Source organism: Amia ocellicauda, chromosome 11 (genome assembly GCF_036373705.1).
Source record: "Amia ocellicauda isolate fAmiCal2 chromosome 11, fAmiCal2.hap1, whole genome shotgun sequence".
NCBI lineage: Eukaryota > Metazoa > Chordata > Actinopteri > Amiiformes > Amiidae > Amia > Amia ocellicauda.
Genome location: NC_089860.1, coordinates 17,157,384 through 17,176,118, shown reverse-complemented (window position 1 = coordinate 17,176,118; position 18,735 = coordinate 17,157,384). Strand labels below are relative to the sequence as shown.

The following is an 18,735-nucleotide window of genomic DNA, read 5'->3' as shown; positions in this document are numbered from 1 at the left end:
TTTTATTTGATCATGAAAGTGAGTATTTCAATTAAAAGTCTGTTCTGTCTCTCTGTTAAGCTTATGTGGGGCTTGTTATTTCGGTACACCTGATTAAGTGAATCTGAATTGTACAGATTTGCATTTTAGAGGCTTCTCAGATTGATATCGAGGTGCATGTGTACACACCCTTTTTACATCTCCCTCGCTCTCTCCGTATGGATTTTATTTTCCAGCAGCTACTGCTTGTGTAAACCAGCACTGCATAAGAGGTGGGATGTGCTGCCATGGAAACAGGCTGACTGTGGTGGAGGTTGTACCATTATCACAGGATGGGGATGCGGAAGGATACAGGGTTCAGTATAATACACAGAAAGAGGGCAACCAGAGAAAGCATCCCCTTTCTGGATGTGGGTTTGCACTGTTCTGCAGGATAGCACTGCAACAAAGGAAACCCTGAGGGAATTCATCTACATCTCATTCTGGTTTAGTGGCATGCTATCTCAAAATAAGATATTTTATAACTTGTATTTGTTTCTTGCCTGAAATGGGAGTTGCACATATAACACTATTATATTATTATAATATACAATACTACAATATTATACTGTTCTATGTATTACTGGAATGTGTATGTTATGCATATTCATATAACATTTGTGTAATGTATTTTAGTTCCTCTAACATAGATTTTGTGACTTCAATATATAATTATTTTCTTAATTACTGGTTGAAAATGTATTCTAATGGTGTCCTAACAATTGAGTGGGGTTTTAAAATGACTCTACTATTTATATCTCAGTATTTTGTTAGGTTTAAACAGGGTCATCATATGGGTTGATCTAAAAAGGATAAAAGTACCTTCATATCTTGTAGATACCATAGAAAAGAAAATCTTCAAGTTTCAATGTTGGTTGGTTTATTAGGTTTTTGTTATAGTTTTACTTTTTTGTTTTAGTTCTTTATAGTTCATATGTGAATGGACAGGTATCTTGGTAATTAGCACACAGTCTATGTTTAGCTAAATACTGTTACTGCTGAGAATCACACATGGAGTGGCACTTATTAATTATACTTTTACAGTGATTTGAATTAATCTAATTGCATTTTTTAAAGACTATTAATAGTGTGCAGACAGGATGCTGCTCAGACTGCTTGACAACAATGTGGAAGGGGGTGATTCAATTACCATTTGATGCATTAATTACAAGCTCTCCAATGGTATAATTTCATTTAGTAGCACAGGAACATAATAATGTTGTCTACTTTCACAGCTGTAGAGCACATTCTCGCTTCAGTATTTATTGGTTTACAGAATATAAAGTCACGAATGATTTAACTTGATTGAAGATGATGGAAAGACACTGGTTGAATTAAATAAACTATGACTTCTTTATATTGTACAGTAATTGTTTGTGTATGAGTTAGGTCTTATTATCCATGACAGCAAGCTAAATCTTTGTATGCATATGTGAACATCCGGTGCCCACTATTTAAACAATAGGTGTCAAAGAAAGTAGTAGTTGTATATACACAGAGTGTGTAACCTGTGGCAGCGCTCGCTGGCGCCTGTGTGGCGCTGTTCACCAGGCTGGTGCTGAAGCGGCTCCACTCGCTCCCTGCGCTGTTTCTGTCCAAATAGCACCGACTACGCCGGGCGCGTATTGACAGCTTAATAAGAAATAACTGTGTTTTTAACATTAGTATTGCTTCATTGATGTACGTATGTATGTATTTAACCATTCATGTAACTGTATTTCTGTGTCATAATGAGCACGCTGTCTGCACGTCGCTGCTGTCTGCTCGCTCGGACAATGGCAGGGAAATGCTGCTGCTGTTGCCAGGCAGACTGGGAGGACGTGACGCGGTGCAGTGCAGGCTGAGGGGCAGGACTGCTGCCGCTGCTTTGGGATTAATATAGGATGTAGGTCAGGGACTTAATAGGTTTTTTTTTTTTTTTTTTGCTATTTTAGTGTCTATGCTGCAGGAAAGCCTAAGCCCTTCAAAATAAATACTATTATTATGTTTCCGATATCCCGTAAGAATGTTTCGTTAATTAATACTACTACTACTACTACTAATAATAATAATAATAATAATAATAATAATAATAATAATAATAATAATAACAATAATAATGATAATGTAAAATATCAAAAGTGTAATGTATAATAAAAATGTATGCAGTACAGCTCGGTGGTTTGGGAATGTTTTTATACATTCAAAAGAATGTATAGGAAAAAATAAGCCAAACCAAAATCCATATTTTGGGCATAATATAATTCTGATTATATATTTAACTCCCTCTCTATGTCTCTCTCTCTCTCTCTTTCCTCCTCTGTGTCTATGCCTGTGTATGCTTTTCTCTCTCTCCTCTGTGTGTGTGTCTGACCCTCTCTCTCTCTCCTTCTCCCTCTAATGAGGAATACTCTGACTAGTTACAGTCTGAAGGAAGAATCATAACGCTTTTAACCTAGTGAGGCGCTATGCGAACACACAAGCAGGCAATGTCTGTTTATTGTGGCTCTATATGAAAACAATGCACACAACATGTATGCAATTGAATAAAAGGTTCCTAAATTAATGTAAAATGCATATCTGATTTGTATTTATGTATCTATCTGTTTGTATACACTTCTTACTCTCTCACTTTAAGTATAATATAAAAATATGAACTTGGAAATTGACTGTTTGGACAACTGTGCCTTTAAGATACAGCCCAGCTGCCATTGGATACATTAGTGCAGCGCTGTGCACCAATAACGTTCAGGATTTTACCAAGAGATCTACTCCCTCCCCCCTGCAGTAGCTTCGTAACCCTTACAATGCACATAGCAAAGGGAGAAAGAGCAGTGTGCACAATTTGTTGCCAATTTATTTTAAAATCCCATATATATGTTAATGAAAATGTGTTGCAAAGGATCGTATATTTCGTTTGGATATCTGCTTTTGGTATGCATTTGACGAAATCATTTCAACGAAAGAAGCATTTTACTCGACAGGGAAATGAAAAGCCTGACGGGCAACCGGATCTCCATAAGGCAGGCGCTATGGCTTTATCAATTGTTTCTTTTGTGGAATACAATCCTTGGACAAATTCGTTACACCATTCCAGAGGAGCTACATAAAGGATCAGTTGTTGGGAATATTGCTAAAGACTTGGATTTAGATATCACAGATATTTCAAATCGGAAATTGCGAATAGCTACTGATGCTGGGAAGCAGTATTTCAGTGTTGATTTAGGAAAGGGTGAGTTGATTGTAAGCAATAGAATTGACAGGGAGAATCTGTGCGGACAAAGCGTCCCTTGTTTTGTGCCTCTTGAAGTTATTATTGAAGCTCCTTTGCAGCTGCACCGTGTTGAGATTGAAATCCAAGATATAAATGACAACGCGCCTAGTTTCTTTACTAATGAGCGTATTTTAAAAATCGCTGAGTTAATAAACACAGGTGCTCGCTTTCCATTGGAAAGTGCACAGGATCCTGATGTGGGTAAAAACACATTACGTTCATATAATATTAATAATAATGATCATTTTATTTTGAATGTTAAAACTCATAAAGATGGCACCAAAATCCCTGAATTAGTTCTTGAGAAACCACTCGACAGGGAGAAGCAGCCTGTTCACCAACTTGTACTCACAGCTGTGGACGGAGGTAATCCTGAAAGGTCTGGCACTTCACAGGTTACTGTTATAGTGCTGGACAACAACGACAACGAGCCCCAGTTTGAAAAAGCTTTTTATGAAGCTTCATTAATAGAAAACAGCCCTCAGGGCACAGAGTTTCTTAAAGTCACTGCCACTGATTTAGACGACGGTCTAAATGGAGAAATACAATATTTATTTGGTGACCAAACATCTGATGCAGTGCGCAAAGCATTTGATGTAAATTCCAGTACGGGAGCGATTACCGTAAAATCACAGCTGGACTACGAGGAGACAAATTTATATAAATTTGATGTTGTTGCTAAGGACAGGGGCAACCCAGAAATGGAGGGTCACTGCAGTATTCAAGTTGAAATTATTGATGTAAATGACAACTCGCCAGAAATCATTTTAACGTCATTAACAAGTCCAGTGTTGGAAGACTCGGCTATAGGAACAGTAATAGCTTTAATAAGCACAAAAGATTCAGATTCAGCAGAAAATGGAAAGGTCACTTTAAGCATTGTCCCGGGTTCGCCATTTAAGTTGACTGCTTCTTTTTCTAACCACTACACATTGGTAACAAATGCGCAATTAGATCGCGAATCTTTCTCTCAATACAATATTGAAATAAATGCATGTGATTCAGGTTCACTTCCTTTGTGTGCACAGAAAACAGTAACAGTTAGTATCCTTGATGTGAATGACAACCAGCCGGTCTTCGGACAACCGTCTTATTCAGTTTACATAAAAGAAAACAGCGCTGCGGGAACAATACTGTGTTCAGTGTCCGCTTCTGATCCAGACCTGGGGGACAATGCCAAGATCTCGTATTCTATACTGGACACTAAAGTGCAAGACGTATCGATTTCATCGTATATTTACATCAACTCCGATAATGGCAGCATCTACAGCATGCACTCACTCGACTATGAGAAACTGAAAGTATTTCAGATCCAGGTTCAGGCAAGAGACCACGGCTCTCCCCCTCTGAGCAGCAACGTGACTGTCCATGTGTTCATCCTGGACCAGAACGACAATGTCCCCGCTGTCATTTACCCCTCTGCGGACATGGGCTCTGTCCCTCATCAGAAGATGCCCAGGTCTGCTAAAGCGGGACACCTGGTCACGAAGGTGACGGCCGTGGACGCGGACTCCGGGCACAACGCCTGGATTTCATATAAACTGGTCGAGGCTACAGATGCCAGTCTGTTCAGTGTGAATCTGTACACAGGAGAGGTCAGGACTAGGCGCGCTGTTTCAGAGCAGGATGACTCCTCTCAGAGGCTGCTCATAGAGATGAAGGACAACGGGGAGCCAGTGCAGTCCACCACAGTGGAAGTGCCCATATTGTTAGAGGATGGTGTCCATGAAGCCATCCTGGATTTCCGACAGAAATCCAGAGACTCTGACAATAAATCCAGTAAGATGACCTTTTATTTGATCATTGCTCTGGCGTCCGTCTCTGCCCTGTCTTTCCTGACGGTTGTGCTGTTAGCAGTGCGGTGCATTAGACACAGCAGGGGCAGTTCGTGCTGCTGTATCAGACGAGGTGAAGCCGGTGATGGATACAAGAATCCCAACAGAAACCTGCAGCTACAGCTCAACACAGACGGGCCGATTAAGTACATAGAGGTGCTGGGAGGAGACATGATGTCTCAGAGCCAGTCCTTTAGATCCTGCTTTTCTCCAATGTCCGAAATCAGTGACTTCACCTTCGTGAAGCCCAGCAGCACCACTGACTTTCAAGAGATCATAAATGTCCTTGACGCCTCTTTACCCGACAACTCCTGGAGTTTTGAAAGTCAGCAGGTGAGCTGAGCATGATTTGGAAGAAAATGTTTTCTGTTGAAGACAAAACAATGTGCTGGGGAACTAATATAAGCCTATATATACATAATGTGAATATGTGTATGTTATGTACGTACTTGTGTATTCCTGAACTTAGTTTGCTTATTTTAACGTAGTTGGTTTCAACTTGTGAAATATGTCACTGAAGAAGAGCAGAGCGCAGCTTCACTGTGTGCAGTGGAGGCTGTTTTACTGTAGTGATGTGAATAGGTGTAATTTATATACCGGTATATATATATATATATATATATATATATGTAATCTTACATGATTATTGTAGTCGTAGTCCTAGTAATAATGTTTAAAAATTAATCAGTAAGTGTTATGTCTATCACTCAACCGTGCAGTGAATATTCATCTAACCTACATGATCTTTGAAAATATATGATTTGATTATTTTAAAATGTAAAAGAATCTTCCTACTTAACGAATGTTGTAAATCGTTCAGTGCATTTGGATAATAATATATTTTGTCTCGTCTGATAATCAATTCGAATGCAGTGTTTTTAAATAGAATATAAGCTTTAGAAGTATCGCATATTTACCGAAAAACTATATTTCCTGTATGTATTCGTCATTTTGAGTGTGTGTATTGTGTACGTATTTATTATTATTATTATTATTATTATTATTATTATTATTATTATTATTATTATTATTATTATTATTATTATTGTGTATTTATTAGCAGACGCCCTTATCCAGGGCATGTACTGCATCTTTGTTTTTGTAGTTATCCATCCATCCATCCATCCATTGTCGAAACCGCTTATCCTGGCGAGGGTCTTGGGGAAGCCGCGGTCAATCCCGGCAGGCATTGGGCGCAAGGCAGGAATTGTTATGTATTATTGTTATGTATGTAATAGTTATGTATAATTTTTTTCTTGGGGTTTTCGTAATAATATCTGTATTCAGTGTTTAATAACAATCTCGGAAACATCCCTATACCTCAAATACGCATCATCCAAGTTTCATTCATTGTGAGGTGACTGTTGCTTTAAAACATATTACATATCTGATTGGTTGAGCCTCTGCACCGCCGTCCTCCAATAAAATGCAGAGCTTTACAAAGAGATCCACTCCCTCCCCCATCCTCATCCCCAGCACCGTTACCCTTCCAGTGCTCAAAGCTGGGAAGCAAAGGCTGAGTGCATCGCCTCGGATTGAAACATATATATTACATACCAATCTAATCATGTTTAACGAATATTTGTCTGATGTAATACTCCCAAAGGTTGTCGTAAACAACAGATTTTCAATCTCCCGCGAAAGCAACGTTATTTAAGGGATTTAAAACGACAATTTCACAGAAATGAAGAGTGGGACGAGAAAAAAGATCTCGGGATGGCTGGCGCTATTGTTCTTTCATTCTGTACTCTTGTGGAATATATCGGATGCACAGATTACCTACACGATTCCAGAGGAATTAAATGAGGGCTCTGTTGTTGGAAATGTAGCCAAAGACTTGGGTTTGAGTGTTGCAGAAATCTCGGATCGCAAGCTGCGGATAGCGTCGGAGGCGGGTAAGCAGTATTTCGCTGTGGATTTGGGAAAAGGCGAGCTGGTTGTGAGCGAGAGAATCGACAGGGAGAATCTGTGCGGACAAAGCGCCAGTTGTGTGATACCACTGGAAGTTATTATAGAAACACCATTACAAATGTATCGTGTTGAAATTGAAATTCAGGATATTAATGACAACTCTCCAGATTTCCCCAAAAAGGAGAACGTTTTAAAGATCGGGGAGCATGTAGCTTCTGGAGCTCGCTTTCCTTTAGAAAGCGCAGAGGATCCCGATGCTGGTAGCAATGCATTGCATACGTACCTTTTAAATGTTAATGATTTTTTTGTTTTGAATATTAAGAGCCACGAGGATAATATAAAAGTCCCCGAATTGATTCTCAAAAAAGCCCTAGACAGAGAGACACAGCCTATTCATCACCTGACTCTGACAGCGGTAGATGGAGGCAAACCAGCCCGGTCTGGGACAACGGAGATCATAGTCCAGGTGCTCGATATCAATGACAATGCGCCCCAGTTTGAGCAGCCTTTGTACAAAATAGCGCTGAGTGAAAACACCGTTACAGGTACACTTGCTGTTGAAGTGAAAGCGAAAGACTTAGATGAAGGTCCCAATGGAGAAATACTATACTCTTTCGGGGACCACACACCTGAGATCGTTCAAAAGCTCTTTGAGGTAAAGCCGCACACGGGTGAAATTGTCGTAAAAGACATGATAGATTATGAACAATCTAAAGCATACAAGTTTGATGTTCGGGCGAGAGACAATGGCAACCCTCAAATGGAAGAGCATTGCCGTGTCCATGTAGAAATAACAGACATCAACGATAACGCTCCAGAAATCGTGCTGACTTCATTACCGAGTCCTATGTTAGAGAATGCTTCTATAGGAACTGTAGTGGCTTTAATCAGTGCAAAAGACTTAGACTCTGGGGACAATGGCAAGGTGAATTTGCAGATACCCCCCGGTAGTCCATTTAAACTAAAACCTTCATTTTCAAACCATTACGATCTAATTACGGACGCTCTATTAGATCGCGAAATGTTTCCGGAATACAATATTGACATATTAGCCATCGACTCCGGCTCACCGCCTCTTTCAACAAAGACTTCTGTGAAAGTTAATATTCTGGATGTCAATGACAATCCTCCGCTCTTCTCCCAATCATCCTATGTGGAGTATATCACAGAAAACGAGGCCCCGGGGAAAATACTGTGTTCAGTGTCCGCTTCTGATCCAGACCTGGGGGACAATGCCAAGATCTCATATTCTATTTTGGATTCAAAAGTGCAAGACGTATCGATTTCATCGTATATTTACATCAACTCCGATAACGGCAGCATCTACAGCATGCACTCACTCGACTATGAGAAACTGAAAGTATTTCAGATCCAGGTTCAGGCAAGAGACCACGGCTCTCCCCCTCTGAGCAGCAACGTGACTGTCCATGTGTTCATCCTGGACCAGAACGACAATGTCCCCGCTGTCATTTACCCCTCTGCGGACATGGGCTCTGTCCCTCATCAGAAGATGCCCAGGTCTGCTAAAGCGGGACACCTGGTCACGAAGGTGACGGCCGTGGACGCGGACTCCGGGCACAACGCCTGGATTTCATATAAACTGGTCGAGGCTACAGATGCCAGTCTGTTCAGTGTGAATCTGTACACAGGAGAGGTCAGGACTAGGCGCGCTGTTTCAGAGCAGGATGACTCCTCTCAGAGGCTGCTCATAGAGATGAAGGACAACGGGGAGCCAGTGCAGTCCACCACAGTGGAAGTGCCCATATTGTTAGAGGATGGTGTCCATGAAGCCATCCTGGATTTCTCACAGAAATCCAGAGACTCTGACAATAAATCCAGTAAGATGACCTTTTATTTGATCATTGCTCTGGCGTCCGTCTCTGCCCTGTCTTTCCTGACGGTTGTGCTGTTAGCAGTGCGGTGCATTAGACACAGCAGGGGCAGTTCGTGCTGCTGTATCAGACGAGGTGAAGCCGGTGATGGATACAAGAATCCCAACAGAAACCTGCAGCTACAGCTCAACACAGACGGGCCGATTAAGTACATAGAGGTGCTGGGAGGAGACATGATGTCTCAGAGCCAGTCCTTTAGATCCTGCTTTTCTCCAATGTCCGAAATCAGTGACTTCACCTTCGTGAAGCCCAGCAGCACCACTGACTTTCAAGAGATCATAAATGTCCTTGACGCCTCTTTACCCGACAACTCCTGGAGTTTTGAAAGTCAGCAGGTGAGCACTTGCTAAATTATAAATCAAACGAAGGATTTAAAGAAGGAAAAAATATTTTCACTCTAGAAGATGCCCAAAATCAATTGATCTAGCTCTGCATTTTATTTCTTCTTCTAACACTGTAGTATATTTGTTCTCGGACTTTAGAGATATTATTAATACTAAAGCCTTTTTAAAGTATTTAATTGAAATTTACTCTTTGCAGTAAAGTGTATCGGTTTTAAATGTTTAAATAATTGGTCTTCTATTGTTTACAAAATACATTGCTGTGAATATTTGTGGTTTGCTTTGAATTATCTTTTTCTTTATGTGGTTTGTTCTTTGAAAGTTGAAAACGTACCCCTTACATACAGATGTCTTTAAAGGTAGTTTGATGTTTGCAATAGCCGTGTTTGTGTCAGCACCTGTTACAGTGCCCTGCTGGCCGCTGCTCTCTGGCGCCTGGTGAACACTCACCTCTGTGTCTGTGTGCGTCGCTGTTCGTCAGTATGGTGCTGAAGCTGTAGGTTACAAGTGCTGCACACATGCACTGGGCATGCTTTACTAAAACAATACAGGATCGTGGAGAGACTTCTACGAGTTTTCCTATTTCCTACTTTGTATAATATCCTTCAATTTAAAGATCTGTATAAAATCCTTACATTTAAAAAACATCAATAATAAAACAGATGCATAACGAAGTATAATTACAATACATTAAAATAATTATACTGTTCTTGCTCTTCAGTGCCATTCCAATTACAAAAGTTGCTGTTGCTCAGTCTTATTCTAACAACAATATGACAATATTATTAATAATTCTACGTTTTTATTTTATTTGGGTAGTTAGATAGATGGATACAATTATTGTCTTCCACTTTCTTTTCTCTATTTAATAGATTCTAAAATATGTCAACGATCAACTCAAGTGTTGTTAATCATAATGGATACGTGGCGAGCATCAATGTGACATGTGATTAAATTACAATAAGTATACATTATATACACTTTTGCTACTGTTAAATTACTGCTAATTTCAATAGAAAAGGCATTGTAATGTAACTATGGTATAATTCCATACACATGGATAGCAATCTTCTTAATGTGTGTGTGTTGCTGTCTGTCCTTTACATATTTACCTGCCTTTCTGTGCAGTTTAAAATAAACCTACGTGTTTCTATTTCCTTCTTTAGATTTAACCAAATTATGGGCCCAAATTAAATTAACCAGGTTTTGAAACCCTAAGGTTCACAGTATTGGCATTTTTATCGTTTTAAGCAAGTTTACAATTGCGTGTATATGTATGTATGTAGGCTATGTATGTACGTACTTATTTAATGGCATCTCAGTTCACCTAACATAACATTTTGTCTCTCGCCCATGCTTTAATGGCACAGTAATTTACATATATACTTTTCATTAAATATGTTTTTAAATCATGTTCTACGTGTACTAATATAATAATAATAATAATAATAAACACCAGAGACCTTAACACGAATAACACAACGCAAATGTCCTGCTTTTAAAATGCCAAAACTGTACCTTTAAGACCGAATACAGTTCTCATTGGACAAGCTAGCGGGGCGCTGTGCACCAATACAGATCAGAGCTGTACAAAGAGATCCACTCCCTCCCCCAGCCGCAGCGCCGTAACCCTTACAATGCTCAAAGCTGGGAGAGAGGATGCTGTGCTCCGATCTACGCACACGGCGATGATAATATTTCAGTTTAAAATGCAACTCATTTCATTCTGCATCGAGTTGCCTTATTATTAAAGACGTGTGTTTACTATGTATTTCAAGAGCTTTCGTTAAGAAGGGATTCTAGAACCAAAAATTTGCTGCAATGAAGAGTCGGACGAGGAAAAAGATCTTGGAGTGGCAGGCGCTGTGGTTTCATTTCTTTCTCTTGTGGAGTACAATAGATGGGCAGATTCGCTACACAATTCCCGAGGAATTACATGAGGGCTCTGTTGTTGGAAATATCGCTAAAGACTTGGGTCTGGGTGTTGCAGAAATCTCGGATCGCAAGCTGCGGATAGCGTCGGAGGCGGGTAAGCAGTATTTCGCTGTGGATTTGGGAAAAGGCGAGCTGGTTGTGAGCGAGAGAATCGACAGAGAGAGGCTGTGCGGACAAAGCGCCAGTTGTGTGATACCACTGGAAGTTATTATAGAGGAACCGCTACAAATGTACACCGTGGAAGTTGAAATTCAGGATATTAATGACAACTCTCCAAATTTCCACACAAATGCAAATATTCTAAATGTAGCTGAATCTACGGTACCTGGTGCAAAATTCCCGCTTGAAAGTGCGCAGGATCCAGACGTTGCAACAAATTCTTTAAGTTCTTATACGTTAAATAAAAATGAACATTTTGCTTTGAACGTCAAAAGTAACAAGGACGGCACTAAAGTACCAGAACTAATTTTAGAGAAAGCTCTAGACAGAGAGAGGCAGCCTATCCATCAGCTTGTATTGACGGCAATAGACGGAGGAAATCCAGCCAGAACGGGAACAACACATATCACGGTTAAGGTCCTAGACAACAATGATAATGCACCTCAATTTGAGCATGCTTTGTATGAAATTCCCCTGAGTGAGAATATCCCTAAGGGAAGTGTAGTTGTGACTGTTAAAGCCATTGATTCAGACGAGGGTCTGAACGGTGAAATAGTTTATTCATTTGCCACCCATACATCAGAAACAGTGAAACAATTCTTTAATATACATCCAGACACTGGTGAGATAACTGTTAATGGCCAGTTAGATTACGAGTCAAGCAGCTCGTTTAAATTTGATGTTCGCGCTACAGACAAAGGCACTCCGGCCATGGAAGGACACAGCAGCGTACAGGTGGAGATTATTGACGTGAATGATAACCCTCCGGAGATCATTATTACATCTTTACCTAAGCCTGTTCGAGAGGATGCTTCCATTGGAACTGTAGTTGCTTTAATTAGCGCCAGAGACTTGGATTCTGGAGACAATGGGAAAGTGCAGTTAAATGTACCTGCACACCTTCCTTTCAAATTGAAACCCTCTTCTTCCAAACATTACGCTTTGGTTACTGACTCCCAGCTGGATCGTGAAGTTTATCCAGAATATAGACTAGAAATAGTGGCATCGGATTCGGGGTCCCCTCCTCTCATTGCCAAGAAAGAAATGATAGTGAATATCTTGGATGTCAATGACAATCCACCCCGCTTCTCCCAATCTTCATACACTGTTTATATGAATGAAAACGAGGCCCCGGGGAAAATACTGTGTTCAGTGTCCGCTTCTGATCCAGACCTGGGGGACAATGCCAAGATCTCGTATTCTATACTGGACACTAAAGTGCAAGACGTATCGATTTCATCGTATATTTACATCAACTCCGATAACGGCAGCATCTACAGCATGCACTCACTCGACTATGAGAAACTGAAAGTATTTCAGATCCAGGTTCAGGCAAGAGACCACGGCTCTCCCCCTCTGAGCAGCAACGTGACTGTCCATGTGTTCATCCTGGACCAGAACGACAATGTCCCCGCTGTCATTTACCCCTCTGCGGACATGGGCTCTGTCCCTCATCAGAAGATGCCCAGGTCTGCTAAAGCGGGACACCTGGTCACGAAGGTGACGGCCGTGGACGCGGACTCCGGGCACAACGCCTGGATTTCATATAAACTGGTCGAGGCTACAGATGCCAGTCTGTTCAGTGTGAATCTGTACACAGGAGAGGTCAGGACTAGGCGCGCTGTTTCAGAGCAGGATGACTCCTCTCAGAGGCTGCTCATAGAGATGAAGGACAACGGGGAGCCAGTGCAGTCCACCACAGTGGAAGTGCCCATATTGTTAGAGGATGGTGTCCATGAAGCCATCCTGGATTTCCGACAGAAATCCAGAGACTCTGACAATAAATCCAGTAAGATGACCTTTTATTTGATCATTGCTCTGGCGTCCGTCTCTGCCCTGTCTTTCCTGACGGTTGTGCTGTTAGCAGTGCGGTGCATTAGACACAGCAGGGGCAGTTCGTGCTGCTGTATCAGACGAGGTGAAGCCGGTGATGGATACAAGAATCCCAACAGAAACCTGCAGCTACAGCTCAACACAGACGGGCCGATTAAGTACATAGAGGTGCTGGGAGGAGACATGATGTCTCAGAGCCAGTCCTTTAGATCCTGCTTTTCTCCAATGTCCGAAATCAGTGACTTCACCTTCGTGAAGCCCAGCAGCACCACTGACTTTCAAGAGATCATAAATGTCCTTGACGCCTCTTTACCCGACAACTCCTGGAGTTTTGAAAGTCAGCAGGTGAGCACTAAGTATATTTTGATTTAAAGCACAACTTTAAAGAGGGAGAAAGCATTGCATTTAAATTTTAATAATATTGTAATATTTGGTGTTTTCCCTTTAGTCTGAAACCGCATGTGCTTAGTGTTTCTACTGCGTGTACAGTTTACTACATTACTATATTATGTGCATATGTGCAGGTCTGTAACTCGTTCGTTCAGTGGTTCAGTGCTCAACTAACAGCACTGGACAGAGGGCATCCGTGGTCCTGAAAGGTGACTGTGATCTGGGTTTTGTTCCACCTTCGTTATTCAGTTGAACTAATTATGTATTAAACTGAATTAATTGAATCGCAATGTATGTAGCTTGTGAGCATGTGAGGATTTTAAAATGATCTACAAAACGTGCAGAACGGTGGCCTTCAGGACCAGGGATGCCCCTCAAATCTGCCTTAAATCACCGCACAGTGTAGGGCCCTTGTGGGTAGATATACATTGTAATCATGTAATGATTTGTTTAAACATCTGAGTACACGTCATATCGTATATTTATTCGTCTTTTCTAAGCACTTGTGTTTCATCACCGTGATAGTCGACTCCCTACCTTATCGGCAACAGTTCCTACTTAAATATACTTCCTCTTTGAATGTATACTGTGTCGGTGATGTATGTATATATGCAAACCGCCAGTCATACTTCTCTGAAAGTTCAATCGACTCGAGTACATACATCTTTACCAGCGAATATATCAGTGCGGAATCTGTATGTTAAAGTATAGTGAAAAACTAATTATTCAATTTTGATCAGACTGTAATTAGCAGTAGCAGTATTTGTGTTGGTTGCTCTTTGTGCCTTAAATATGTAATTCATTCATACTGCTTTTGTCCTCTGTGCATCGCAGTTACTTATACATGAAGTGACTGACATTATATTATTCAAAAGATCTTCAAATGCTCTTGTAACGTAGGAGAGCAGTGTTAATTTGTGAGAGTAGAAACAACTTTATTACTTAATACTACTAAATAATAATAGTCAAGTTATTGCTAGTTTTTCTAGTTAAAAGGTATCAGGGATTGCTCCCCTAAAATATATTTAGATATTATATTTTGAAGAAAGATGGGTTTAAAATACGTTTTAACTTAATACAAAGTGTTGTTAAGGGCAATGTGTTTTCTTGTTCATTGTAACAAAGGCACTGTGTTAGAAAATTGACGAGAGAAGGAGTATTTTACAGAGTCACACACACAACCTGCCAGTAACAATAACACAGTATTGGTGCATCTTTTTAACACATTCGTTGTAACACTGGATCGCTGGTAGAATATTTTAAATATTTTTAATTGACGTTTTCTCTTTCCTGTACCCGACAAGACTTCAGCTGTGGAGGCCGTGTGTGTATGTTAACTTTATTTACCTAAATACAAAAGTATGTCTACCTCATCTAATTCCGTATGGATAATTATATATGCGTGTGTGTGTTTAAAATATACCTTTAAAAAGTGCTATTAGTATTATGTATCAATTTGTTTTTCATTTCTATTCATTCAAGTCAACATCACTGCAAAGATCATTGTAGCTTATATACACTATAGGCTACATCTCGGAAGCAGTGAGTTTGAAATCGTTCTTTTCAGTAGATTTCATCATTTTAGCTCCGGTGCGTTTCAGTATTCCGTTCTCTCGTTTTGTACATTGCATGGGCAGTGTTTCTTTAAGATACCACACAATGCCCATTGGAGAAGCTTCCCTGCGCTGTGAGCCAGTGAGACGCAGAGCTGTACAAAGAGATCCACTGCCTCCCCCAGCCGCAGCGCCGTAACCCTTACAATGCTTTCAGTTCGCATGGAGAAGGCTGTTCTCACATCCACGGATACTCGCTACAATTGCACCTTTTCTTCTCTCGAATTTATAACTAGCATTTTCAAGAACAGTGGGGTAAAACATTTGACTATGCTTTTCTTGTAAAGCGATTGTATGGAAATGCCATTCATCTCTCCGTGGAAATGAGAGACGGGACACGGCATCAGATACCGAGACGGCGGGCGCTGTGGTGGTTCAATGTCTTTCTCTTGTGGAGTACAATAGATGCACAGATTCGCTACACCGTTCCAGAGGAATTAAATACGGGTTCAATTGTCGGGAATATAGCTAAAGACTTGGGTTTGGCGATTTCTGAACTGTCGCATCGCAAGCTGCGGATGTCGGAGTCCGGTAAGCAGTATTTCAGTGTGGATTTGGGGACAGGCGAATTGGTTGTGAGTGAGAGAATCGACAGGGAGAGCCTATGCGGACAAAGCGCCAGTTGTCTGCTACCGCTGGAAGTTATTATTGAAACACCATTGCAGCTTTACCGTGTGGAAGTTGAAATCCAGGATATCAACGACAATGCCCCTAGTTTTATTACCACGGATCAGGTATTAAATATTGCAGAAGCAACTTTACCGGGAGCGCGATTTCCATTGAAAGGCGCAAGGGATCCCGATGTCGGAATAAATACGTTAAGCTCCTTTCAGATCAATCAAAACGATTTTTTTGTTTTGAATGTTAAAACTAACAAGGATGGAACAAAGGTCCCCGAGTTAATTTTGGAAAAGGTACTGGACAGAGAGAAGCAGTCTGTTCACGAACTCACACTGACAGCTATAGATGGGGGGAAACCAGCCAGATCAGGGACGACTCAGATCAGTGTTCAAGTTCTAGATATCAATGACAATGCTCCTCACTTCGAGAAAAGTCTATATGAAATGCAGTTGCAAGAAAATTCGGCTAAAGACACGGTGATTTTGACATTAAAAGCCGTAGACTTAGACCAGGGATCAAATGGTGAGATTTTGTATTCATTTGCCGAACATACATCAGAAAAAAATCAAAATATGTTTAAAATAAATGCACAGAATGGGGAGATAACCGTGACGGCCGATCTAGATTATGAAAAGACCGCGATGTATGAATTTGATGTTCGCGCTACAGACAAAGGCACTCCTGCGATGGAAGGTCATTGCACTGTGCAGGTTGAAATTCTGGATGTGAATGATAACGCCCCGGACATCATTCTCACATCACTGCCAAGTCCCGTTCCAGAAGATGCTTCTGTGGGAACCGTGGTTGCTTTAATCAGTGCCAAAGATCTGGATTCCGGGGACAATGGGAAGGTCTATTTACACGTGACTCCAGAGACTCCTTTCAAATTAAAGCCTTCTTTTTCCAATCATTACGCGTTAGTCACAGATTCCAGTTTGGATCGCGAAAAATATCCAGAATATAATATAGATATTGTGGCATCAGACTCCGGCTCACCTCCTCTCAAGACACACAAAATTGTAACGGTAAATATTTTGGATGTAAATGACAACCCGCCACTATTTTTGCAGTCGTCCTATACAGCATATATCATTGAAAATAGCGCACCGGGAACAATACTGTGTTCAGTGTCCGCTTCTGATCCAGACCTGGGGGACAATGCCAAGATCTCGTATTCTATACTGGACACTAAAGTGCAAGACGTATCGATTTCATCGTATATTTACATCAACTCCGATAACGGCAGCATCTACAGCATGCACTCACTCGACTATGAGAAACTGAAAGTATTTCAGATCCAGGTTCAGGCAAGAGACCACGGCTCTCCCCCTCTGAGCAGCAACGTGACTGTCCATGTGTTCATCCTGGACCAGAACGACAATGTCCCCGCTGTCATTTACCCCTCTGCGGACATGGGCTCTGTCCCTCATCAGAAGATGCCCAGGTCTGCTAAAGCGGGACACCTGGTCACGAAGGTGACGGCCGTGGACGCGGACTCCGGGCACAACGCCTGGATTTCATATAAACTGGTCGAGGCTACAGATGCCAGTCTGTTCAGTGTGAATCTGTACACAGGAGAGGTCAGGACTAGGCGCGCTGTTTCAGAGCAGGATGACTCCTCTCAGAGGCTGCTCATAGAGATGAAGGACAACGGGGAGCCAGTGCAGTCCACCACAGTGGAAGTGCCCATATTGTTAGAGGATGGTGTCCATGAAGCCATCCTGGATTTCCGACAGAAATCCAGAGACTCTGACAATAAATCCAGTAAGATGACCTTTTATTTGATCATTGCTCTGGCGTCCGTCTCTGCCCTGTCTTTCCTGACGGTTGTGCTGTTAGCAGTGCGGTGCATTAGACACAGCAGGGGCAGTTCGTGCTGCTGTATCAGACGAGGTGAAGCCGGTGATGGATACAAGAATCCCAACAGAAACCTGCAGCTACAGCTCAACACAGACGGGCCGATTAAGTACATAGAGGTGCTGGGAGGAGACATGATGTCTCAGAGCCAGTCCTTTAGATCCTGCTTTTCTCCAATGTCCGAAATCAGTGACTTCACCTTCGTGAAGCCCAGCAGCACCACTGACTTTCAAGAGATCATAAATGTCCTTGACGCCTCTTTACCCGACAACTCCTGGAGTTTTGAAAGTCAGCAGGTGAGCGTTAAATGGTGTATAGTAGGGCATAGTTTGGACCTTGAGACGAAGTATTATGTTCATCACTTTCTTTTTGTCATTTTATATTTATATTTATATTTTTCCTTTATATTAATTTACATTTGGCCTCAAATAATACAAATAACTATTAACTGTGTGGCAATATAGTTTCGTTACTGATACATTTTCAATCATAATTGTTTATTTCTGTAATTTTATGTTTTTTAGTGTTACATTATGTATTACATTTATTAAGCATTCACTACAAGAAAAAGGCAAAAACAAAAACAAAAATAATAATTCGCATACATTGTGGTGGTAATAGTTATAAACCGAGTAATAGTCTATCTAGTTTGAATTAGTTTATCTGTTTTATAGTCTGTTATAAATGGGGCTGCCTGCACTTTTTTGGTTGTTTTTGTTTTGTTATCTACAAATTAAAGATGCATTGATGAAAGTTTGGTTTAAAATATATTGTCCTCTTGTGAAACATAAAACATTACTTCAGTCCCAGCTAATCGAATGGCTTTGTTAGAATAGTGTGGTGTGTAATCTTCAAAATCCAATTTAAAAACACCAGATTGTCCGGTTGTAAAGGTAAACTCGTACTGTGTACCAAGTGAACTAAGCGCCGTGTTATACCGTTTGCCCGCTGCTTGCAGTAGCAGTGCGGAGATTTCAGCACCGTTCAGGTGGACAGCGACACGCATGGGCAGAAACAGTGTCTGTGTAAGAGACTCGCCGCTCAAACAGTAATTGCAATTTCATACGTATATGTATA

The 18,735-nt window shown here is 41.0% G+C and overlaps 5 protein-coding genes across 24 annotated transcripts in view; all 5 read left to right on the top strand.

Annotated features, from left to right (window-relative positions):
* Positions 1–18,735, top strand: part of LOC136763037 (protocadherin gamma-C5) — a 211,261-nt gene that overhangs the window by 168,726 nt on the left and 23,800 nt on the right. The window lies entirely within an intron of this gene.
* LOC136763460 (protocadherin gamma-C5) lies at positions 2,820–5,448 on the top strand. Its single transcript, XM_066717498.1, has one exon. It carries the CDS (start codon positions 2,986–2,988, stop codon positions 5,446–5,448), a length of 2,463 nt encoding a protein of 820 aa, XP_066573595.1. The 5' UTR covers positions 2,820–2,985.
* Positions 6,592–9,450, top strand: LOC136763042 (protocadherin gamma-C5-like). Its single transcript, XM_066716741.1, has one exon. It carries the CDS (start codon positions 6,791–6,793, stop codon positions 9,257–9,259), a length of 2,469 nt encoding a protein of 822 aa, XP_066572838.1. The 5' UTR covers positions 6,592–6,790; the 3' UTR covers positions 9,260–9,450.
* On the top strand, positions 10,673–13,553 carry LOC136763039 (protocadherin gamma-C5). The gene has a single exon (XM_066716739.1). It carries the CDS (start codon positions 11,072–11,074, stop codon positions 13,547–13,549), a length of 2,478 nt encoding a protein of 825 aa, XP_066572836.1. The 5' UTR covers positions 10,673–11,071; the 3' UTR covers positions 13,550–13,553.
* Positions 14,666–18,122, top strand: LOC136762811 (protocadherin gamma-C5-like). Its single transcript, XM_066716349.1, has one exon. The coding sequence runs from the start codon at positions 15,504–15,506 to the stop codon at positions 18,120–18,122; it is 2,619 nt and encodes an 872-aa protein (XP_066572446.1). The 5' UTR covers positions 14,666–15,503.

Coding starts and splice junctions, on each gene's coding strand:
- LOC136763460 (XM_066717498.1), top strand. CDS start 2,986: ATGAAAAGCCTGACGGGCAACCGGATCTCCATAAGGCAGGCGCTATGG.
- LOC136763042 (XM_066716741.1), top strand. CDS start 6,791: ATGAAGAGTGGGACGAGAAAAAAGATCTCGGGATGGCTGGCGCTATTG.
- LOC136763039 (XM_066716739.1), top strand. CDS start 11,072: ATGAAGAGTCGGACGAGGAAAAAGATCTTGGAGTGGCAGGCGCTGTGG.
- LOC136762811 (XM_066716349.1), top strand. CDS start 15,504: ATGAGAGACGGGACACGGCATCAGATACCGAGACGGCGGGCGCTGTGG.